At 36.6% G+C, this 23,220-nt stretch overlaps 5 protein-coding genes across 12 annotated transcripts; 2 read left to right on the top strand and 3 right to left on the bottom strand.

Moving 5' to 3' along the window:
- Nucleotides 1-118: 118 nt before the first annotated feature.
- On the bottom strand, nt 119-3,180 carry LOC122528199 (odorant receptor Or1-like). 2 transcript variants are annotated; one of them, XM_043653077.1, is made up of 6 exons: nt 2,097-3,180; nt 1,350-1,891; nt 1,174-1,273; nt 1,001-1,108; nt 778-933; nt 119-175 (listed from the first exon to the last, which is right to left on the bottom strand). In XM_043653077.1, exons 1-6 carry the CDS (start codon nt 2,478-2,480, stop codon nt 119-121), a joined length of 1,347 nt encoding a protein of 448 aa, XP_043509012.1. In that variant the 5' UTR covers nt 2,481-3,180. The 2 variants fall into 2 exon arrangements, with proteins under 2 accessions (XP_043509012.1, XP_043509010.1); XM_043653075.1 differs by having other exon boundaries at nt 146-933; nt 2,097-2,206; nt 3,088-3,180.
- A 176-nt stretch (nt 3,181-3,356) lies between these two features.
- LOC122528194 (dihydropyrimidine dehydrogenase [NADP(+)]) lies at nt 3,357-7,839 on the top strand. Its single transcript, XM_043653063.1, has 16 exons — nt 3,357-3,527; nt 3,598-3,708; nt 3,814-4,146; nt 4,226-4,534; nt 4,616-4,939; nt 5,019-5,229; nt 5,306-5,490; nt 5,580-5,795; nt 5,856-6,020; nt 6,111-6,263; nt 6,329-6,449; nt 6,512-6,774; nt 6,855-7,031; nt 7,105-7,329; nt 7,404-7,561; nt 7,657-7,839. The coding sequence occupies exons 1-16, from the start codon at nt 3,483-3,485 to the stop codon at nt 7,736-7,738; spliced, it is 3,078 nt and encodes a 1,025-aa protein (XP_043508998.1). The 5' UTR covers nt 3,357-3,482; the 3' UTR covers nt 7,739-7,839.
- Nucleotides 7,840-7,854: 15 nt separating this feature from the next.
- LOC122528202 (phospholipase A2-like) lies at nt 7,855-8,929 on the bottom strand. The gene is made up of 4 exons (XM_043653083.1): nt 8,497-8,929; nt 8,279-8,438; nt 8,065-8,217; nt 7,855-7,988 (listed from the first exon to the last, which is right to left on the bottom strand). Exons 1-4 carry the CDS (start codon nt 8,801-8,803, stop codon nt 7,895-7,897), a joined length of 714 nt encoding a protein of 237 aa, XP_043509018.1. The 5' UTR covers nt 8,804-8,929; the 3' UTR covers nt 7,855-7,894.
- Nucleotides 8,930-9,122: 193 nt separating this feature from the next.
- On the bottom strand, nt 9,123-12,511 carry LOC122528197 (differentially expressed in FDCP 8 homolog). 4 transcript variants are annotated; one of them, XM_043653073.1, is made up of 8 exons: nt 12,149-12,511; nt 11,002-11,219; nt 10,641-10,932; nt 10,396-10,566; nt 10,256-10,309; nt 9,890-10,131; nt 9,582-9,817; nt 9,123-9,508 (listed from the first exon to the last, which is right to left on the bottom strand). In XM_043653073.1, the coding sequence occupies exons 2-8, from the start codon at nt 11,197-11,199 to the stop codon at nt 9,262-9,264; spliced, it is 1,440 nt and encodes a 479-aa protein (XP_043509008.1). In that variant the 5' UTR covers nt 11,200-11,219; nt 12,149-12,511; the 3' UTR covers nt 9,123-9,261. The 4 variants fall into 4 exon arrangements, with proteins under 4 accessions (XP_043509008.1, XP_043509005.1, XP_043509007.1 ...); XM_043653070.1 differs by lacking the exon at nt 12,149-12,511 and adding an exon at nt 11,577-11,682; XM_043653072.1 differs by lacking the exon at nt 12,149-12,511 and adding an exon at nt 11,581-11,672.
- Nucleotides 12,512-12,581: 70 nt separating this feature from the next.
- Nucleotides 12,582-21,690, top strand: LOC122528195 (altered inheritance of mitochondria protein 21-like). Of its 4 annotated transcripts, XM_043653066.1 has the most exons (12): nt 12,594-12,865; nt 13,637-13,747; nt 14,184-14,335; nt 15,075-15,141; nt 15,243-15,493; nt 15,582-15,897; nt 18,776-19,229; nt 19,532-19,825; nt 19,940-19,998; nt 20,466-20,641; nt 20,838-21,000; nt 21,372-21,690. In XM_043653066.1, exons 2-12 carry the CDS (start codon nt 13,649-13,651, stop codon nt 21,426-21,428), a joined length of 2,088 nt encoding a protein of 695 aa, XP_043509001.1. In that variant the 5' UTR covers nt 12,594-12,865; nt 13,637-13,648; the 3' UTR covers nt 21,429-21,690. The 4 variants fall into 4 exon arrangements, 3 of the variants coding, with proteins under 3 accessions (XP_043508999.1, XP_043509001.1, XP_043509000.1); XR_006306513.1 differs by lacking the exons at nt 19,940-19,998; nt 21,372-21,690 and having other exon boundaries at nt 12,583-12,865; nt 20,838-20,980; XM_043653064.1 differs by lacking the exons at nt 18,776-19,229; nt 19,532-19,825; nt 19,940-19,998; ... (1 more) ...; nt 20,838-21,000; nt 21,372-21,690 and having other exon boundaries at nt 12,582-12,865; nt 15,582-18,185.
- Nucleotides 21,691-23,220: the final 1,530 nt, after the last annotated feature.

The following is a 23,220-nucleotide window of genomic DNA, read 5'->3' as shown; positions in this document are numbered from 1 at the left end:
TAGATTTTTATATTTAATGTTTTATCAAACTTATTAATGTTTAATAAATTTTAAATAAATATTTTTAATATTTTTCTACTGATTCTAAATATTTTAATATTTATAATCATTAATAAATTTAAGTATCTGTAGAAGTTTTTAAAACAGTAAAAATAGAATATGACATACGTAAAATCTAAAAATCACAAAACATAATAAAAATAGATTAATATATACAAGATGTTTATAATACATGTCCGTATTTTAATGAATTTATACATTAAAATCCGTAAAAAATATCATATGAACTTATATCCTACATAAGTATACATATCCTATATATACCTTGATTTTTGAGTTATAGATAATTGAAGAAAATGTTCCATGTAATTACCTTGTGCTTCAATAGAATATTACTGCATTTCTTTACACTCGCTCGAAAATACCAAGTATTTTTCGAATAGTTTCAAATCCATTCTGAATCCTTTCTTCTAAATTATGGACATCATTGAATACATAATAGATTTTAAATTATACCAAAAATAAAAATAAAGATTGGGATTTATTTAATTCATAGCAATGGATATTTTTGTAAAATTAGATAAAGTTTAGACGTATTACGATGTGCAGTAACATATACTGAAGTACAAGATTTATCTTTTTCTTTAATCATCTATAACTCGAAAATTAAGGTGTATAGGATAAAGACTGTAATATATTACTCTTTTACTTTATTGTTCAAATTCACCAAAGTATGGACATGCATTTAAAAATCATTTTTTATGTATGTATACATACTAGAACGAAATTTCGTAAAGACAAATCCATAATATTTCCAACAGTTATAATAAGAGGCCATTGAGTTCTTGTCATTATGATAAGTAAAGAATGATTAAAATTCTTGCTATTATTCCACCAATTATTTGCGTACGCAGATAAACATATCTTTATACTCTGTAAAGTACAATTTTAGTAATAAATAAGTAAAATTGCTACTAAATTTTTTATCACAGTTACATACATGAAGATATAGTTCATTTCCATGCCAGCAATATATAAAGATTTGATATGTCATGCAACACATATATAATAATGCACCAGATAACTCAGATGGTGCATAGTCTTTCATCTGTGAATGTAACAGAATACAATTACATAAATCGATTAAAATCATAATTAATACGCAAGATTTACCTGCGATATGTTGAATGCTGTTAGACAAACGATAATACAATTTACTAGAAGTTGAAAAAATATTAACGTACCAAATATATTTTGAATTTGTTTCGAGAAACTGAAAATATAATTTGTATTATAAATATATTTGGGAAATAAAGGTTCAGATTTATATGTTTAACTGAGAAACTTACTCAAATATCATAATACTATGTTTCACGCAATGTTTCAAATCTTCATATAATTTATTGTAAACCTCTAAGGTAAAAGTTCCAATACCAAAATTATCACTTAATATAGTATGTTCTTTTTCTACTGTGCAATGTATCGAAGAAATATTATAATTTAAGATTGTTAATTGACAACAAGTAGTCATTATGAGGCCTGTTATAAGAGTATCTATTGCTATATTGTTGATGCAACTTATAAAGACAACTATAAATTGATGCAAGCAAGTGATTTCGAAAGCCGGTGTAGATGTTACGTTGTAAGGAAACCATCCCGCCATTGGTAATTGTTTAGATGCTTTATTGGCTAGATATAATATTGGAGTACATCCCCAAGATATTATAGCTATGCCACCAAAACTTTGATAAGTAATATGATGAAAAATTCCTTGCCAAGTATAATACGTTACGATACGCTCGTATTTATTGTTATCTCGATTGAACATTTCGGTGTTTGTTATATCGATAAGATCTTTGATACGTTTATGATGACGAATAATATAAATTATCTATTTATAAATACAAGAATATGTTGAAGATTATAAAAAATATTCATCAGGGAAATACAATAAAATATCATTGTAACATATAATTTGATAAATATAGAAATGATAAGCGAAAATATTAAAACAATTACGTCACTATACGATATAATTTTTAAACTTTGTACCATGATGACTAAATATATAAACAGATATACATTAAATATTATACCTTTGCGGCATACGTAGAATATGACATAACGATAGGTACAGCGGCCATCATTAGCTCTAGATTTCCCCAATTTACAATAATGTACATGACTTCGCTTGCCATAGTAATTGCTAACAAAAATATTAAACTACAAGCCGTGTATATATTATACAAATATTTATACTTAGCCCATTCCGACCAAAATCCTAAATAGTAAATGATCGATAAACTATTTTGCAAATGCTTATTGGGGCTGATTTTTCTTAACTTAACTTGTCTCTCCGTAAAAATGTCCATTTTCTCAAACAAATCACTCAGGCTGCAATTCCATATCTTGAATCTACCTTTATAGTGAGAATACTGAACATATGTCAGTTTACCATTTGCCTCGTGGGCTCGTAACATTTACATTTAATTAAAGAGTTAGAGCAAGATTACAAGGCGATTTCATGTCCTGTAATTATATCGAGGAAGAGGGTACTTCCTTGTATTTATATTTAATTAAACGATATTCGGAAGGGACAATTTCACCCGACTGTAATCATGTTTGATTATAGGGAATATACCATTGTTAATTTTTAATGTTAATCGATTGCATCTCGTAAATCAAGGTACAATATTTCCTACGAGTGCAATACAGTGTTTCCTTGTGTTCAGATTGAATTGGTCAAAATTAAAGTAATTCTTTTAATTCAGTTTGAATAATGTAAGTTTTGAAAAAATCAGCAATACATATAAAGTTGTCTACTTTGATACGGCAGTTTATAACTCCGTTTATATAAACTCCATTTATTTGAATGAAATTGTAAGTATTAGTTGACAATTTGCTCGATTGTCGGATTATCGAAGCATGAGAAAAAATAAATAAACGGATAATCGAAGCATGAGAAAAAATAAATAAACACGTAATAAGCTTTCAATTTCACTTTTACAAGTTATCGCTATCTTATCATTTAACACGTAAGAATAATAATTGATAGGCTCAGACGATACGAATAATAACAACACAAACTTTTTAGCAAGTAGAATACTCCGAACAATCGAGATTTCTAATAACAGAGACTGAATTAATTATGAACCGGTTAATTCAGATCTTACTGTACGTGTTTCTGTCGATTGACAGGATTATGAAGTATCAGAAATAGAGAGATGAATGGACAAGTTCGATTCGTGGTGGGAAAGTTCCACCACTTATTTACGAATGAATGTTCTTAGGCTTATCTGATTACACAAGGTCCAAAGATTATTACTGTCTGTAAAATTCTACCTATGCAAATAGTAGTAGTATATTAACAGTTGAACTTTGAGTAAACTATTCAGTCTATTTGGTAACTCGAAGTAAGTTGCTTCAGTTATTGACAATATCTACGTCAGTTGTGCGAAATTTTAGTTTATTGCTGCATAGAAATGGCATCGGTTGCGACGCTTAGCAAGGATGTGCCTGACATCGAAGTGAGTATCGTGGTATTCAAAATTTGAGTGAAACATATTTTACTTTAAATTTTGAACGCTCTTTTTTTAGAATCTTTTAAGTTTGAACCCGAGAATAAAACCATTCGCTAACTTTGTTCCCTCGACGCATACCAAAGAAAATAAGAAAAAGTGGAAGAGGAATATTAACGAAAGCTGCAGTGTAAGATATATTACAGAACTAAATCTCTTCTCAATGAATATTATAAATTATAATTAACGCACGGTGTTTTTATATATAATAGATCGTCACATTATTATTTTGCAGATATGTCCATCTTTGACGAAGAATTTCGATGACATTAAGCATACCACATTAAGCGAGCGTAGTGCATTAAAAGAAGCGGCGCGTTGTTTAAAATGTGCGGATGCTCCCTGTCAAAAGTCATGCCCCACGCAATTGGACATTAAATCCTTTATAACTTCTATTTCAAATAAGAATTATTATGGGGCAGCGAAAGCGATTCTGTCCGATAATCCTCTCGGACTTACTTGCGGTATGGTTTGTCCGACAAGTGATTTATGCGTGGGTGGCTGTAACTTGTATGCATCTGAAGATGGACCCATTAATATCGGTGGTCTTCAACAATTCGCCACAGATGTAAGGAGATTAACTGTTTCCGGATAATGTTCCACATATCAAATACAGCGTACATAGCTCATTAATTGTTGTTCTTTAGATTTTCAAGCAAATGAACATACCCCAAACTAGAATTCCTGGCCAAAGTGTTCCACATTCTGATACTAAAATCGCTTTGCTTGGTTGTGGGCCAGCTTCTTTGTCTTGTGCAACATTCCTTGCACGATTGGGTTATGATGATATTACAATATTTGAGAAAGAAAATTATATCGGTGGCTTAAGCTCGTCAGAGATCCCGCAATATCGACTGCCGTACGACGTTGTTACGTTTGAGATAGATCTCGTGAAAGATCTAGGAGTGAAGATCGAACTTGGCAAAGCATTATCCGAGAATGATCTAACGATACAGGTATTTATGTGATTATTGGATTGAACTGCATTGCGATGCAATTGCAAAACTTAAACAGATTTTAACGTTGAAACTTCTTAGAGTCTCCAGAGTTCCGGATATAAAGCAATCTTCTTGGGAATTGGCCTTCCGGAAGCGAAGAATATTCCAATTTTCTCAAACCTTACGGAAGAGATGGGTTTTTTTACGTCGAAGAGTTTTTTACCAAAGGTAGCGAAAGCTAGCAAACCGGGAATGTGCGCATGTAAAAACAACGAACTGCCTTCTCTCCGTGGGAATGTTGTTGTTCTCGGAGCTGGGGATACAGCTTTCGATTGTGCTACCTCTGCCCTTAGATGCGGTGCGAAGAAAGTTTTCGTGGTATTTAGAAAAGGATTCACTAACATTCGAGCAGTTCCTGAAGAAGTAATTACCGTTATGTAAAACGAAATATGGGTTTCTTTTTGTATTATTTTATAATTTACGTTCTCCAATGTGTGTTCAGTTTGACCTAGCAAAAGAAGAAAAATGCGAATTCGTTCCTTTCCAATCACCTAAGCAGGTAATTACCCGAAATGGAAAGATAATTGCAATAGAATTTTGTCGAACCGAGCAAGACGAGAATGGTGAATGGACAGAGGACGAGGAACAAATTTGCCGATTAAAAGCAAATTTTATTATATGTGCATTTGGTTCAGGATTGCAAGATTTGAGTGGTAATAATTTAGCCTACATTAAAATTTTGTTTCCTTCACAAAGAAAAATGTTTTTAAAAAAATTGTATCGTTTAAGTGACGCAAGCTATGGCACCCATTAAAATGAATAAGTGGAACTTACCGGAAGTAGACATGGAAACCATGAGTACCTCTGTTCCCGGTGTCTTCTGCGGTGGAGATCTTGCTGGTGTTGCTCATACTACCGTTGAATCTGTAAATGATGGAAAAACAGCTGCTTGGTACATTCATAAATATATTCAGGTTATAATTTTAAAAATTTCATGAAATAATCATTTATTAGAGATATGTATTCAAGTAGTTTAAACAATTCTTTATTTACTACTCAATAGAATTCTTATAATTTGGAAGTACCCGAGGTTCCTCAGTTACCTAAATTTCACACTCCGATCGATGATGTTGATATATCTGTCGAAATGTGTGGTTTAAAATTTGAAAATCCTTTTGGACTCGCTTCTGCACCGCCGACCACCTGTAGTACCATGATTAGACGGGCTTTTGAGGCTGGATGGGCTTTTGTTGTTACAAAAACGTTTTCTTTGAATAAGGTAATTAAATCATTGTTAAATATTTTTCAAAAAAATTATTTGAAAAAACCAATATTTTAGGATCTTGTCACAAATGTGTCTCCACGAATAATTAAAGGCACAACTTCTCGTCATCATTACGGACCAGAACAAAGTAGTTTCTTGAATATTGAATTAATATCTGAAAAGTCAGAAGCTTATTGGTGTAACAGTATCACAGAGTTGAAAAATGATTTTCCGTCTAAGGTTTAAAAATATATTATAAAATATTATATTATATATTATTATAAAATTTTCAGATCATCTTCACAATAAAAATTTCAAATTTATTTTTAGATTATTATTGCTAGTATTATGTGTACATATAATAGAGAAGACTGGACAGAACTTGCTCAAAAAGCTGAAACAGCCGGTGCTGATGCGTTAGAATTAAATTTATCTTGCCCTCACGGAATGGGAGAATCTGGAATGGGTTTAGCTTGTGGCCAAGTATATACTCTAAATAATTTATTAATATTTTATTATTAACTACTATACAGACTCTCACACGTTAGGATCCTGAACTGGTAAGAAATATTTCAAGATGGGTTCGGAAAGCCGTAAAAATACCATTCTTTGTGAAATTAACGCCAAACATCACTGACATCGTTTCAATAGCTAAAGCAGCTTACCAAGGTATTCTTCATATATAAATAATTAAAATATTTGAGGAAATAATTTTTTATAATTACTTTTAGGATATGCTGATGGAGTATCTGCCATAAATACGGTTCAAAGTTTAATGGGATTACACGCAGATGCAACGCCATGGCCAGCCGTTGGCATTAAGAAAGCTACAACTTATGGGGGTATGTCAGGAAATGCAACTAGACCTCAAGCTTTAAGGGCAATTTCGAACATTTCGAAAACTCTTCCTGGATTTCCAATACTTGGAATTGGTGGTATTGATTCAGCGGATGTTGCTCTTCAATTTTTACATTGTGGCGCATCTCTTCTGCAGGTGAATCAGTCAGCCATTTTATTTTTATACAAATTTGTTATAATATTGCTTATATTGTATTATTTTTAAACGGTAAATAGGTTTGCAGCGCAGTACAGAATCAAGATTTTACTTTGATTGATGATTACACGATTGGTTTAAAAGCCTTACTATATTTGAAGAGTTTGGAACAAGTAAAAGATTGGGACGGACAGAGTCCACCAACATTTAAACATCAAAAAGGAAAACCAGTTGTATTACAACATGCTCTTGGCAAAGTAAATGCAATCTTTGGTTAAAGCTAATTGACTGAATGATACCAGAATGTACAGTGATTGTTTTATGTTTCAGAACATACCATATTTTGGAGAGTATCAAAAACTCCGAGAACAAAAAATGGCTGAGATTAAAGCTAACTCGAATCCGCTTGATAGAATTGTTGACATAACGAGACCTACTTTGAAACCTATTGGGCCTATACCAACTATAAAAGATGTTATTGGTAAAGCTTTAGATTATATTGGCACGTATAAGGACTTGAATAACAAAGAACAAGTGGTAGCATTGATAGATGACGTATGTTTCAATTGCTTTTTAATTATTTTAATGTTTGTTCTTTTTTATTAAGAGCAAGTAATTTTATGCATTAGGATATGTGCATAAACTGTGGGAAATGTTATATGGCTTGTGCTGATTCTGGTTATCAAGCAATTAAATTTGATTCTGATACTCACATTCCACTAGTGACAGATGATTGTACAGGTTGTACACTGTGTCTTTCAGTATGTCCTATTATTGACTGCATTACGTAAGTTAATTATTTATTAAAATAAAGCTTCATTTTAAATTATAACTATTTAATTTCTTTTTTCATTAATTATAACTATTTAATCTATTTTTCAGCATGGTTCCTAAAACAATACCTCATATTATTAAAAGAGGAATACCACCGAAAGGAGCGTTTCTTGAACATCTCGAACTATAAGAAGCACTTTATTAGATAATAATAATAATAATAATTTTTTTTTGTAATATATATCATATATTTTACTTTTTATTATATTTGACTATTAAAAAATTATTTTACTACAGCAATTAAGCAACTTACTACAAATTACTACATTGTTCAATTCATTGAAGATTATAAAAAATCTGGATTATCAAACCATTGCATTATTTGTGGCAGCGAAAAATTATAATTATACTTCTTACATTTTTTATTTATCAAATGATGCCTAAAATTTAATAATAATAAATATTATATAGAAAATATTTTACACAAGAAGTTGAATAAATTATAAAATATATTACTTTGCGTATTTTTGACAATTTACAATGGGATAATACTCCTTGAAGCATTGAGGTCTTAAAATATTAAAATACGTTGTTCCAATGTGTGTAGCTAAAATGTTATTAGCTTCTTTAAGACATCGGTAAAACGCATCATCACAGTTACATGATGATCTGTACGCAGAATATGTATTTTATTCCTTTTCGATTAATCGTAATTTACAGTATTAGTTACCTCGTGAATATACCATTGTTTAGAAGTCCTTCTCGTTCTTCTCCTGCTGAAATATTCTCCGAACAAAGATCGTGAGCTTTACAACAAGCATCTGTAGTTTCAAAAAAACCAAGATCTTCTTTATTTGGAGATATATCGCCATCACCACACCAGTATGTCCCTGTCCCCAAAATTTACATTATCAACCCATTTTTATTAAAAAATTTAATAGTATATACCTGGATATATTGCCTTAATTTTGTGTTTAAATGGGTTTAAAATATCACTAATTGTTGAGTTTTTTAATATATCTTGACTCTTGGTAAACACACCAGATGTTAACTTTTTTAGATTATTTTTAGTAGTCAAAATATTTTCCTGAATGCTCTTTTCAGAGTTTATTAGCATTCGTATTGACTTTTCTACCGAAGTGACATATGTTTTTTTTAATTCCGTTGAATCAGAATTAAGGAATTTGGCGGCAGCCAAACTAACTGCGATATATAATAGAAATATGCGAGTTATAGAAATCATATCTTTGCTCATAAAATACGATTAGAAAATGTGATGTAACAATTTTTTTAATGTCTTATGTGACGTTTTTACTACGTAAGTGTTTATCTTCATCAGTTATGTTAATGAATTAGCAATTCAATTTTGATTGAAAAAAAAAAACAGTTTTGTACGGAAATGAATTTAATATACAATAATTTTTAGGAAAATATCACCTGTTTTTTAATAAAAGATACTAGTAACAATTTATAAAATAATATTATCTGAATTGTCCTCACAAGTTTACGCGAATTATAATTAATAATAAAAGAAAAATATATAGATATATATATATATATCTATTTTAAAATTATATTTCTAACATTACTACTTAAAATAAATCCGAGATATTTTATATATTATAAAATATGAATCTTATGAATGTCTTTTAATTTTATTTTATAAAAAAGTTGCACAAGACCTGAAATCACAATAAGTGTGATATTTGGCATTTATGTTGTATCACTTAGTGATTCACTTGTGTTCAATCCATTTTCTTTAATACAATCATCTGTATCCGAAATTTGTTGATCTTGCAAGGCACGTCGCTTTTGAAGCCTTGCGCATCGTGGGCAGTAGTGATTTTGTTTTGACCAACATGCACGGTGATGAACAGCCGAACATTGATGACAAGTAATAGAACTTGCATCCCACGGGTATATAATTTCATCATTACCACACAATTCACACAAATGACCTCTGTACATTAAAATATTTAGTAGTTTAATTATAAAATGACTTAAATAAAGAATCTTTAATTATTGAAATTTACCTCGCCTTGCATAATTCGCACTGTTCGGTAATGTGAGTTTGCATAATATCATATGCAGTACGAATTTCTTCTAAGAGGATTCCGTTATTAAGATCAACAAGATCTTTAATTGAATAATTTCCCGAATTTTCTATCATATGAGTACGTATTCCAATTTTCCATGGTAATCCTTGTTTATTAGCTTCCGTACACAAAACCAAATAATGTTTCATCATTTGCATTTCGCCCCGCATCCTCTGTTTATTATTTATTTTGAATTCATAAAACTCTTCACTTCTTTGATATAAAAGTATATTTATTTATTTTACCTTTACTACAGAGAGATCTGGAACTAAAGTGAACAATTTTGGATTTAACTCTTCGAGTAATAAAACAGAACGTTTTTCTAAAAGTGTTAGCAATTGTGCAGCAGCACGGGATACGAGCCTTGGTTCCATATCCCAATTTCTAATTACTCTTGCAGGAATTACCATTACAGTGTTCCAATGACATCTTTGACAATAATACAATCCACTATAATCGCAAAGGCGTGGCTCAATCCATACTGACTCTATATTTATAAATAACTTATTAAAAGTATCATGTATATATTAACTTATTATGTACATTGACGCATAAAAATAATTTTTTTATTTGTAATCCATGGTTTCAAAAATTTCCTATTAATATTTTACCTGTATTCCTAAATGGATTACCAAAGCAAGATAAGGATAATCCTTTTGAGAAAGCTTGTAATAAAAATTGGTTTATCTACATTGTAGTAATATAGAATTAGTGATATACAAAAAAAAATAAATTACTCTTTTTTACTTACTGAATGTTATTCGAACTTTGCATTCAGCACATCTATATCCTTGATTTGATAAACCCTTTTCAGGACAAATATCTTTTGTATATGTATAACCACCTGCTTCACTAGCAACCACATGAACACATACTCTACATATATTATTTAAACATTTCCAGTGACAACAAAATTTGCAATCTATAACAACAAAAATTGTAGATCATGAGTATTCACATGTAAGAACAATAATTTTTAATTTTAATGGATCTTACCACTACACATATACCATGATTGGAGCATAGTCCAAATAGCTCCACTACAATGATCACAATATGCAGGCCCAGAAGTGGTTATGTAATATTTTTGTGGTACTAAATGATGGCCTAAAATGACTTGCGTTTCTAGCAAATTTTCTTCTGATGTTTCTCTTAATTCTTGTACTCTTAAACGTAATTCTATTAAACGTCTAACAAGCCATTTTCGCTCATCTGAACATTCTGCACTTTCTAACACCATTTGTTTGCACTTTTCTATCATATCTTTCAAATATTCTTCAGAAGTAGCCTAAAAATGAGTTAAGTGAAATAAAGAATTATTACAATATCTATTGTATTTATATAAATTATTTTATACCTTGGATAATGAAAGTGTAGTTTCCACTGATTTTAAACTAAATGGTATAGCAGCTTTACTGTCTGAACTATCATCTCCTGTCAAATAATCTGACGATGAAGAAGGTGTTGATGGCACAGTATCAAAACTGTTAGTTCTGATTTTTGATTCTTCATTACAATCATATGTTTCATTTGTATTATTTTTTATATCCACCATTTTTCTCAGAGAATTATGAACTAAGAAGAATATAAGAATATTCTTAATAGTTGTTTCTGTTGTTTGTTATGAACTGTGTCATTAATTTAATTATTAAACTTGGTTATGGTCAAAGTATCCATTTATTTCTGATTATTTTAAATATGTTTGCAAAAATAATGCAAATTATTTGATTTAATAATAATTTAGAAATATATTACAATAGATATATGTCTATTTAAAACCATCAAATGTTAAATGAAATTATGTTATAGACAGTGTTTATTTCAAATGTTCTTTTATATAAATTTCTAAACGCGTTAAATCATAAACACTTTTATATGTAATTTTTTGTATTGTGCTGACACAATATTACTACATTTTGATATATAACTTACATACAAGCATGTCAGATTTGCAAACTGTTGTATCAGTCAACATAAAGGTTATATGAAAATAAATGCTAAAAGCATTGACTAACTAGCAGTCAATGGTACTACTCAATCGTTATCGGTAATGGTTGGCAGTGTCAATCATATGTTTTGCACAAACAAAATTTTTATACGAGAAATGGTTGTGAAAAATATGATCAATAAATATTAAATATAATTATACGAAGAATAAAAGACTTAAAGACTAGGCGTAAGTATAATAATAGGTCAATGTTTAATAAACAATTAAGAGAATTAAATTAAATTAAATTAAATTGGATTTCCTTTTCTAAAGTTCGCGCCGATTCAATCCGTTAACTTTATCTCAATATAATGAAAGATGATAAATAATAATAATAATAATAATAAACGTAATTCGATCTGTTTTATCCCCGTACATGATTTCATTTTCAATCGAAAGACAATCGATTACGTCGATAAGAACAAAATTTGCGTTATAATATCTTATATCACATTTTATTTCATGAAAATTTATCAATAAATTAAAAGTTCGTAATGTACTTGATGCGTGTACTCACTATAAAGCTACCGTACTTGATGCAATCACACGACGTAGAATAAACGTGACACATCACTGTCTCACAGAACATAAAAATCTCACAACATGACAATTAACAAGTACAACAATTTGCTCTTGACTCTGAAGCTGAAAATTTGCACTGAAGAGTTTCGCGCGTTTCATTGCGAAGTACTGAATTCAAACATGGTCAATCGGTCGATAGATGGCGCGAGCGGACTGCGATTTTTAAATCGATTTGCGGCTCGTCTGATTTCGGCGCGAAATTACGAAAAAAAGTTGTTCGGTTTTTCCGTTACAGAGAAGGACAGATATCGTCGCTTGGCGAAAGAGCAACTGCGAGAGCGAAACAGTCTGTAGGGCAAGAAGGAAATCGAGGCCCCGAATCTAAATAAATCGATCAGTAAATAGATCGAGCCTGCTTCCTACTGTTTTACGATTGGATAACAAGGGGACGGGAGGCTGAGGAGAGAAGAGTATTTGTGGAGTTCGACTACGGTAGCTACGATCGCCTTCTGGCAAACATTATCGTGACATCGTTTTGTGCGTGTTGAAGAGTTTGGCCAGGCTCGTTCGATCGGTCCTTTCGTCGTATCGACCGGCTTGCTTGATGGCCGCACGCTCCATGAACCTGGTGAAACAGTAATTTTCCTCGGTGTGCATTTATCGTGCATCGTGACGACAACAATCCTACGGCGATTTCTCTTACAACTTACTGGCAAGTGAATCATGAATCATTGAGTAAATTCTCGCATTGGCTAAACTATATTCGTTTCGGCCGACGCGCGGCCACTTCCGTGTACATACTACGAATTCCTCTCGGTTGCCGCCGCATTCCAAACTCTTTTCCTTTTTTTTTTTTTTTTTTTTTCTAAGTTTTGCGTATCTTTCAATCGCCAAAAAGCACAGCGCTTCGAGAAAGCAAATTTATCACAAATTGTCGTCGATATTCGGAAATCGATCCGGGATACCATAGCGGTGCTGCAGGCGTTAAAAATATCGGTCTTTTGTTTCCTGTCACTTTTTTTACATCAGCGTTACGTAACGGAAATGAAGTTTAGAAAAAAACTTACATGCCTCGTATTCAGTCTATATAAATCATTACGTGTTTTGTTCACTGTAGCATTGTTTTTCGTGGTTGGCTAGTTTGAGAATGTCAATGTCAATGTGATATTAATCCAAAAAATTACTTCATATTTACTTTAAAATTATTTTAGATTTACTATTGCGAGCTGATAATAGTTGCAAATTTGTAACCGTAAGTTATCCTTCTTCGAGACCCTTTGAAATTTCAATTTCGTACAACATTTAGTGTTTAGTCTATGAAAAAATTCAGATTCATACTACTTCAATTTCATTTTTTTCTTTTTATATTATATAATCGATTGAATCGACACGGAAATCGATTTTGAGACTAATTTCTTCGAAGTCCAGTGACATATCGCAAGTATTCTACGTGTCGTTGTGATGGCGGAAACATGAATTTCAGATGTAGAACGATATGGCTGTCAGCATAAAATTCACGAAATTCGACAACACACCATGGGGATTTCGATTGGCAGGTGGAAGCGATTTTCCACAGCCATTGACTGTCATCAGAGTACGTACTTTCTCTTTATTCATCGTACGTTATCCTCCTACTATTTAAATATATTGCCGTGAATGCATGTACATAAATAAAAAATAAATTGCAAATCATCGAGAGAGCTCACGAATTAATTGCTAGATATGGTTCATTAAACATTAGTATAACCGAATGCACGAGTGTAGAATGGGTTGCATATCTGCAGGAGTACGGTCTCAGAAATATCGGTAAGGTAGAATAATGTAGAAATTCCTACATTATCGATTCTATCGAATTGCAAGTGAAAATGTAATTGCAAATGCAATTGCATTTACCGTATACAGAAACACGTTTAATAATTATGATTCTTATCTTATAAAATTTCAATATATATATATATTTTTTTTTTCATATATTTTGAGTAAAAAATAAATTGACTGAAAATGGAAATCGATTTAAGATCATTTCTTAGGTGACAGAGGGAAGCCTGGCAGAATGCATGGGTTTAAAGGTCGGCGATGTGGTCGTGAGATTAAATGATCAACCCATCAGTAACTTGACACACGGTCAGGCACACGAAGAGCTAATGCGAGCAGGAAATAATTTTGTTCTGGGTGTAAAGAGGTAAATACTTAAATTTAAGGCCGGAATAAGGGAACTGTATCTCCTCGAGGGGAGTGCTCTTATTCTTCTATTTCTATCGGAAGTAGATCTGCGAGCTAGCTATGAAAACAATTCGACATCAATGTCAACGACACGCTGAATTGACCCGCTTGGAGGGCAAGCTTAACTTGAACTACTTTTAACTGCAACTTTATTTCGAGTATCGCATGATTCATGACAGGCATCCTTCGATAGATGCTGCTGGAATTTGCATTTCGTGGCACTTTATCAGCTGAATATTGTCGGTAATATTTGAACAAAGAAGAAAAGAGGAAAAAAAAATAAGAAAAAATTGAGAAAAATGACTGAAATATCGAGATGTTACTGTACGCTTCGTGTGCATTATTATAACACGTCGCGGCTAGAATATCCCGGCGTACGGGCAACGTGTGGTAACGAATTGCAACACTTATAAATAGGTGACCCAGAATGAAATCTGTTTATCATTGGTTGGCGATTTTATTGCTGGCATTTACACCGCACACCATTTGTTCCACGATCTCTCATTACCCTTTTGCGCGTGAACCGGCTCGCACTAAGCTTCGAAAAGCAGTTAAATTCGTTCTTCGTTCCAATTCCATTCACCTAGAAGATCGTTGCTCGCCGAACAGTGTACTGACCACCGTGTGAGGTCGATCGAAAAAATTTCAGTTCGAAACACCGTTAATTAAGCGATTAATTACGCGACTGTGTTACACAGAGAAGAAGATCCACTGAAGGCTTTGGAGGCGCTGTCCGAAGAGAATATCGTTCCCTACAAGATTCCGGTACGCATTCTCTCGCAAGTCAGCTAATAATTTTAGCGTTGCCCGGAGACATGAATTTTTCTATTCATTCGTGTCAGGATCTGTATAAGAACGTTTGTCAGCTCGCAGATTTGCCACCTGTCTACCCGGAGCAAATACTGCAAGAGGAAACGACGGTGATCGAGCGGCACGAGGAAACGACGTGCGATGTAAAGTCGGCCGAAGAGGAGGTGAAGCCAGAAGTGGAACCGCTCCCGGACAAGCCCAAGGACGCCAACAGCGAGATCGTGCCGAATCAGAATCTTACGGACGACGAGATTGCGCAATTGATCCTCGAAGAAGAGGAACTCTTGTCCGACAAAGGCCTTCTGGGGTATTCACATTTGGTTACTCTATGTTGTATATTTCCCTTCATCTTACGATCAGAACTTTCCTTCATAGTCACAGTACACGCGTTTCAGAGTGAACTTCAAGAAACTCAGGCCCCGTGTCACTGTTCTGAAACAATCGAAGGTGGTCGAAGAGCTGCAGAACATCGCCACAGCTGAACCGCCTCTGGTCGAACAGTTGAGACGTACCTCGGTGTTTCTGCAAAAACCGCAGAGACCGGTGCCGGAGCCCCGTAAGAAACAGGAGGAACAACAACAGGAGACAGAAGTCGAGTCGTACAGAGTCGTGATAAAGAAACAAAAAAAGAGGAGCGTGACCGACCGACTGCTAGCAAAGGGTCTGCTGAAACCTGAGGGCGCTAGTACCCCGGAACCGCTCACTCCCGAGGTAAACATGGAAAATATCGAAACGGAGATGAAATTCGAGGAAAGCGATTCGTCGATCGTTTCGTCAATGCCGCTCGATGATAGTTTATGCTCGGAACAAGCACTCGAACCAACCGGCATTACATGTCCCGTGGTGTCCTCTTCATGTCTCGAACCTCCGATCGAGATTCGCCAGAGTCAGACTTCGCTCGATGCCGAGCCTGAAACTTGCACGAACTCGGGATCGAATGTTGCAACGGTACAGTTGCCGAGACACAGAGAGAGTGTAGCGTTGGCGCCTCGTGCGCCGAACAAACGCAAGTTCAAGATCTTCTATACAAGGGGTCATTACCTCCGAAAGTGTTTGTTCGGGAGGAGAATCTACGACGACATTAACAAAGCGATTAAAGTAAAACTTCCTTCGTTCAGGGAACGATTCCAGGAAAGCGGCACGGAGCAGTTTCAACAATTTCCACGCCGCTGTAGCGTCGAGAAATCTTCCAAGTCCAGGATCAAAGGTCGTTACCTCGAGACGTACTTGAAACGGGAAGATAATTGGATCAGGCGGATGATCGGATTGTTCGATAGCTTTTCCACGAGCAAGTTGTACGACCGTCTGTCATCGAACAGAGAGATCTCATTGAGGAAAGCTCGTTACGCGGAGAAAATAGTCGTTCGAAGCGTGGAATTCGTTGCGGTCCGCTTTCGTTCCGATATCGCGAATTCTATGAAATCCAAGTCGCGAATTGACAAGCGTTTGTACTTCAAGGGTCATTACATCCGGCGCGTTCTTCGGCGTAATCTTACTCGCTTGATCAACTGTATCAAAGACGTGGTATCCTCGAGAGACGTTCGCGAGAAAGGCAGGAGGAGAGGCTCGGCAATGATCAAGACGAAGGGTCGTTATTTAGAGACGTATCTGTTGAGAAACGCGCTCTTAGATTTGCAGGATCTTCGCGACCGTTTCTCGGCACGCTCGAGCGTTTCCTCGTCGAGGAAGAAACTTTTCGCTCGGACTCGTTACGTCGAGCGTGTCTTTAAAAAGCACTTCGAGACACTCGGTTTAATCATAAACTACATTCGTTGCCAGCTTCTTCGAGGTATCGCCGATTCTTCCGTCGTTATTCCAGGCTGCTCGTCCTTGAACTCGCGCCAAACCGGCGCGTCTGTATCGCCCACGAAGGAGGACGATGTCTTCTTCAATTTGATCCGTTCCTCCAAAGACTTCATCTCGACCGAGGTTTTTCATCGTGGCAGTAGACGGCTCTCAAGATCATCCAGAGGTAGCATCTCTGCCGGTGCTTCGAACCTCACCAATACGTTGGCAACCAGTCTCTTCAATTGGCTTCCTATGAAATTTGTCAGAGAATCGGCTGACCAAGCGATTAACGACAAAAAGGCGATGCAGGACAACGATCGTGACTACGGTCGTAGGCTATCTTTCGTGCCGACCATTCTTTACGAAGGTCTAACGAATCGCATAGGCGTCGATTTCACTAGATTAGTAGCGTACGCGTTCGTACCTTGTACCTCGATCATTTTGTTGTATATGTACAAGTAGTAATAATATTCGTGTCAACAGCAAAGTCCAACACGACGTTTACTTAAATATGTTCGCTCGTGACGGCACTACTAATGATTACGTTTAGATTTATTATGTTTAGATTTAAAACGACATCACTTGTTCTAGGACATCCTAACAGACGCTAGATCATCATGGGCCATCTGTAAACGTATAAAAAAAGAAAGAAAAAAAAAAAAAAAAACATGAAAAAAAGTGTTCATCGTTCGTAGAGTGTGTGTTGTATCATTCTGTCCAATGTAACCATTTTTCTCATAACTATAGAGGTAGCAATAGTTGTACTTGTTCTCGGGGCCGTGCAGCCAGTGAACGACATTAATTAATTGAAAAGAAAAACAAAAGAAAAAAAGGAAAAAAAAAAGCACGAACTAATCTTTCACGACAAAAGTGACAGTCTGTCTCTTAAACGTTACTACATGTTCTACTTAACCACTTGACTAAAAACAGCAACGTATGTTCAAGATAACAGCGAAAAATGTACGGCCCTGCAAGTATGTGTAACGTAATATATATTTGAAAAAAAAAAGAGTTACAAAATGATCGCACTCGCACGTCGATTCATTGGTATCTAGTCTAACGAATGTAGAGTATAGAAACAAGAACTTCTGGAATCTCGCGTTATCATGCACGCGCAGATCGATGCATGTAGTATAATTAATGTCAAAATGTACTCACGATGGATTGTCGAGAAAATAGTACATTCGAAATAAAATGCGTATACATACATACATACATATATATATATAGATATGGATGCCACCCAAAATGCTAAAATTCTCGATAACCCTTAACGTCGAAATGATATTGGGACGATCCCCAAAATCCCATCTGTTTTTCCGGAAACGGAACGAGTACTAATTCATCGTATCGAACGTAAGGTACTCGTAACGATGACGAACGATTGGAAGTGCATACGCAACTGATCCTTAAGTGGACCATTGGTACCGTCGCAATCCCATCTAATTTTAAATTAATATGCATCATACGCTGTGTATTTGAATTCGTTTGCGTAATCCTTTGTCATCTCGTTTCCAATGTTGCAAAGCGACAATTTATTTCTATTCGTACATCGATTCGAATGTAAATCAAGCTCCAGCTATTGTAAACTAAAATTGAATTATGCCCACTTAAGGATTTGAAAAGATGACCCGTCCGGCGTGTTGAGTGAGATGAAATGTAAATTAAAGCGACGCAGATGGAAAAACCGACGTTCCGTATGCATTTCAGTCCCACGTCTCTGTGCACGACAGACTAGACGAACCGTTCACCGTTCACCACCCACGAATCCCGTGTTTTGTAGCCTGTTGTCTGAATTTAGGCGACACCATCGGCGACACCGGAGCCAGGCGGCTGTCGATCGGATCAGGAACGCGAGCCAGAGTCGCGTCCCGAATCGAAAGCCGAGTCGAAGCAGGGGGAGAGCGAAACCGAGCAACAACAACCGGAAGGAACAACACCGTGCAAGGAGGAGAGCCACGGTGAGGAGACGGACAGTCAGGAGCAAACGGCACAGGAGTCTATTTTGAACGAGATCGAGAAAGAGATGGCGAACGTCGCGGCGGCAGTCGACAAAGAGAAGATCAAAGAGCTGGTCAGCACGGAGATGAACCTGGAGAAACAGCTGGAGAACGTTCAACGACAGTTGCTGGCGTTGAAGCAGCTACCGAGCGAGATCGAGAGTCACCTGAGAATCGTGTCGGAGCAACTGCAGAAGATCATGGAGCTGAGCGGTGTGCAAAACGGCGCCACCGGCAACGACGAGAGGCAGCAAGGTGTGCTCGCTCGCTAAGATTACACATTTTCAAAGCGGACGAACCTCGATCGGTATCTCGTGCCAGCCTACGCGCATGCATATTTCCAAATTTCATGCGTTCGGGACTTTTGAAGCGGTGCCAACGCGTCGACCGCGTCCGGTCGAGCCTCGCGACGCGACGTTCCGTTGCGAAACGAGCCAGATTCTGCCTTCGATTCGATCTGCTCTGGCCATTTCTCTCGTGAAATCCGCCGCGGCGTTTTTTTTTTTTTTTTTATCATTCTACAGCAACTGCGTGACGCAACTTTTCTGATCTTTCAGAGGCAGAGGTCGAGGCAGAAGAGGCAGAAGAGACGGAAGAGACGGAGACGCAGGAACTGGAAGAAACGGAGGAACAGGATGTGACGGAATACACGGAGGACATCTCGTACTCGGCTTATTCGGAAGAGCATCGGATCGTCCAAGCCAGCGAGGAAGAAGACGAGGAAGAGACCGAGACGCAGGAACTGGAAGGTACCTTGTCCGTGAAGAGCGAGGAGGGTAGCAGAGTAAAGAAATTCGTCGTCTCGTACGAGACGAAGGTTTTGAAATCGCCAAGCCCCGCGCCATCCCATGGTAAATATCTAGCGAACATTTTTTCATTACTTTCTGATATTAAAAAACGATCGTCACAAAGGAGTAACATCGTGAAAGAAAGATAACGGAAACGAAGCGATATGTGTATTATAGGCAGTTTCGAACCAGATCCAAATCTATCGGCAAAAGATCAAGTTATTCAGGAGTTGCAGGTATTCTAGAGACTGATACGGAATGTATAAAGTTGTATGTGCAGTAACTGTTGTTTTTACATCTCTGTCATCCAGTTTTTACACTCTTCCAGAATCCTAAAACCTGTACTTTATCTTAATCACGTCGATGTACTCGTCTCCGAGACTCTTCATCGTTCTTCAACCACCAAAACATGTGCTCCGTTTCCCTTTTTTTTTTTTTTTTTAAATTATCCCGAGAACAACACGAACCAAAGGTTTAGTAATCCGTGACTTTCGAAACACCAACGTGTCTCTCTAATTGCATCCTTAAATCTTCGCGGAGATGGAAATCATCCGTGTCATGTCACATTCCACTAAACGTTCGTACGGGAAGCACGCAGATTCCTCCGTAACCCCCCGTGTCAAAAGCATTCCTGAATCGTGATGAAGTATTGATTCAAACGACCGCGCGGAGCGTGAAGTAACGCTTTCCCATACGTTTGCAGCAGAGAGTAAAGCAACGCGCAGAGAGGAAACGTTCGCAAGATCTCTGGCCCCAGGCTAAACAGGTCGAACTTACGCTCGGACGCAGATGGAGGTGTCCGAATGATTTCTTCAATGACGAAATGATCGCCGAGGTTTTATCTTCCCAGGCGGAAGTAATCCGAGGCAGAGCCCTGGGGTAAGCTTGATTCCTCATCGATCTTTTGCGAATCTGCGAATTTTTACAGCAATGATTTAATAACGCAGTTGCGACCGCTTGCGTGTGTGTGTGTGTGTGTGTTTGAAAGTAGCCTCTTCTTTTCGAGAGGTACAGATTAACGTGATCGATTAACCGGGACGAGCCTGTTACTAATGCTTGCGATTTGCGAACGCAGGGTAAACTTCAAGAAGTACGAGAAGACGAATCTACCGAACTACGATCACTTGATGAACTCGAGTGTCTACAAGATGATTCATAAGATGGATCGAGAGCCGACGCGAGGAATTCCAGCTAGGCCTGCCAAAGTGAACGCCGCGGAGGACATAATCGAAAGGGCTGTAGGTATCCGGTTAGGATTTGAAAGATCCCTCAGGTCCTTACACCTTACTTGCGCTGGCAACTGATTGCGGACCATAACGAGTGACCAAACCGTATACAATAATTCGTCGCTTTCACTTTGAACTCGTCGGTATGATATCACTGGATTGGAAATTATTGAGAGGTAGTAGGTTTATCATTTGTTTTGCGTGAGTTATACTTAAAATATACTTAAAACTAAATCTTCAGAGAAGATGTTGCAATTTTGGGACAAAAAGTTTCTCGACGTGCGTATCGCGTCAATTCAGCGCAAGAGGCTTAAAAAAAACGAAGAAAAAGAGAAACACTCGAGAATGGATCTGAACGCGCTGCTGCGTTTCTTTCATTTCAGAAATCTCCAGCGTTGAGCATCCCGGATGACAGGAGCACTCGAAGCGTCAGTCACTGAACACGCGAGACATGGACGAAAAGAAGAATAGAATTCTTCCTTGCGGTCGGATACAACTCGTCGATACGTATGACCGAATGATACTTAAGATGAAAAAAGAAAAGAAGAAAAAAAAAGAGCAAAACGAATATAAATACGTGCGCTGCGATCGAGAAATATCAAATATAAAACGTAAAGCTTAATTGTTAAGTATGTGTGCGTGTCGTATATACGTGTTACGCGGATTAAGCGTTAATAAAAGGATTGATTCTTTTTCGTAAAACGATTATTTCAACGATACCATCCATCGTGTCAGTTGAAACTATTGGAAACACGAAGACGAATTGTCTGTCCCATTATCGTTCTCTTTCTTCCATGAATCAGTGTCCCTTCTATTGAAATATAAAGTGGGTTATGGATTACGAACGATCAGCCACGTCACGAGAGAAATTCGTAGAATCATACAAGAAACCAGAAGCAGAAGTGTCATCGAGGCTGTGATCGCCTCGTCATCATTACCTGTGGTAATTCGAATGATTGGCTTGCGCTTCTCATGGCAAGATCCTTTCGCGCAATGGGATATCCGAGAACGAGCCGGATTCGTTTGATTCGCGGATGAGTCGCGCATACTTTCACCTATCCGGTGTTTCCGACTCTGTTCCAAACCATGTCCCCGCATGCGTACGAGAGGCTGAGTCACTTCTGCTGTGGCCAACGAACGTTCTTTCTCCACCGTCTTTCTCTGTCCTGCTCAGTCTCATGCCTAGGGTCCGAGAACGTGACGTCGGTCCCGAGCAATTTATGTAAAGCATTCTAGGCATGATTCACAAACTAGTTCGCGCCCTCGTGACCGCCACCGGCGCAGAAAATGCAGCCACTCTCGACACAACACGAAAATCCAGGCTCGTCCGGCCGCCCAGACGAATGCATTTCAAATTTTGCCACGCGCTATCACCTTCAGTCACGATCGTCAGATAACTGATTTCTCAGCTGACAGTCAGCCCTCTGTGACTATATGTCTGCCATATTTACGGGCAACATCAGTTTCATTGTACTCCATTCAAAGGATATCTTTTCTCTCTATCAGTGGATAACTATGAAACGTTATCTATGAAACTACATAACAATTGAATAATTGATAGGAAAAATTAATAAGGCTAGATAAGAGTCGATGCAGATCACCCTTATCTTTTAATACTCCTCAGTCTTGCAACAATAAAAAGACTGTACATCGAAGTATTGAAAAAAAAAAAAAAAAGAAAAAAGGTAGAAAAAGGCAGACGAATCGTTTTGCTTTAATTTCGAATTCTTATTGCATCGTAGTTTTCAAACGACAATTAACACAAGTTTCATTTGATATTGCTCACAGGGAGAAAACTGCACGCGTGTGATCGCCAGTGCAGGCTAATCGGCTGGATCGTTGTTCGAGGTACAATCGCGAATAAATTATCGCGGAGAGAAGTGCATGGGCGGACAGTGTGGCAAGCAAGGTGCTTCTCTTCATGGTCGAAGCACTGGGAGCAATGACAGAAGGTGGAGCGGTAGGAATCGGCACCGCGGGAGAAAGAAAGATACAACGGAGGGAAAAAGAAGATACGAGACGTCGGGAATGCCATCCTGATACCACTACATACTACCACCACGTGTCCTTCTTTATCCTCTTCTACTTCTCGTCGCTTCTCGTCCCTTATTTCTTTCCTCGTTTTATTCCCCCCCCCCCTCTCTCTCTCTTTCTCTCTCTTGATATTTCGATTCTAACTCATTCATTCCATCGTTCTCATCCTTTCCCCCCTCTTTCATCTTTATAAGCACA

This window comes from Frieseomelitta varia, unplaced genomic scaffold (genome assembly GCF_011392965.1).
Source record: "Frieseomelitta varia isolate USP_RPSP 00005682 unplaced genomic scaffold, Fvar_1.2 scaffold_247, whole genome shotgun sequence".
In the NCBI taxonomy this organism is placed as follows: Eukaryota; Metazoa; Arthropoda; class Insecta; order Hymenoptera; family Apidae; genus Frieseomelitta; species Frieseomelitta varia.
Note: the sequence above shows the minus strand (reverse complement) of the source record. Positions and strands in the feature narration are given on the sequence as shown.

Excerpts from the sequence above, each read along its gene's own strand:
- LOC122528195 (XM_043653064.1), top strand. The coding sequence starts at position 13,649 with ATGGCTGTCAGCATAAAATTCACGAAATTCGACAACACACCATGGGGA. Across the intron at positions 13,748-14,183 it reads AGCCATTGACTGTCATCAGA|GTGACAGAGGGAAGCCTGGC; the intron begins GTACGTACTTTC and ends ATCATTTCTTAG. Across the intron at positions 15,494-15,581 it reads TCCGACAAAGGCCTTCTGGG|AGTGAACTTCAAGAAACTCA; the intron begins GTATTCACATTT and ends CACGCGTTTCAG.
- LOC122528197 (XM_043653070.1), bottom strand. The coding sequence starts at position 11,619 with ATGTTGACTGATACAACAGTTTGCAAATCTGACATGCTTGTAT. Across the intron at positions 10,132-10,255 it reads TAATCCATTTAGGAATACAG|AGTCAGTATGGATTGAGCCA; the intron begins GTAAAATATTAA and ends TTATAAATATAG. Across the intron at positions 9,509-9,581 it reads TGCGAATTATGCAAGGCGAG|AGGTCATTTGTGTGAATTGT; the intron begins GTAAATTTCAAT and ends TTTAATGTACAG.
- LOC122528194 (XM_043653063.1), top strand. The coding sequence starts at position 3,483 with ATGGCATCGGTTGCGACGCTTAGCAAGGATGTGCCTGACATCGAA. Across the intron at positions 5,491-5,579 it reads ACATTCATAAATATATTCAG|AATTCTTATAATTTGGAAGT; the intron begins GTTATAATTTTA and ends ACTACTCAATAG. Across the intron at positions 7,330-7,403 it reads TGGTAGCATTGATAGATGAC|GATATGTGCATAAACTGTGG; the intron begins GTATGTTTCAAT and ends TTTATGCATTAG.
- LOC122528202 (XM_043653083.1), bottom strand. The coding sequence starts at position 8,803 with ATGAGCAAAGATATGATTTCTATAACTCGCATATTTCTATTATATATC. Across the intron at positions 8,439-8,496 it reads AATTAAGGCAATATATCCAG|GGACATACTGGTGTGGTGAT; the intron begins GTATATACTATT and ends TTTTGGGGACAG. Across the intron at positions 7,989-8,064 it reads AATTGTCAAAAATACGCAAA|GCATCATTTGATAAATAAAA; the intron begins GTAATATATTTT and ends ATTAAATTTTAG.
- LOC122528199 (XM_043653077.1), bottom strand. The coding sequence starts at position 2,480 with ATGTTACGAGCCCACGAGGCAAATGGTAAACTGACATATGTTCAGTAT. Across the intron at positions 1,892-2,096 it reads ATTCTACGTATGCCGCAAAG|ATAATTTATATTATTCGTCA; the intron begins GTATAATATTTA and ends ATTTATAAATAG. Across the intron at positions 176-777 it reads CTTTACGAAATTTCGTTCTA|ATTTTACGTATGTCATATTC; the intron begins GTATGTATACAT and ends TGTGATTTTTAG.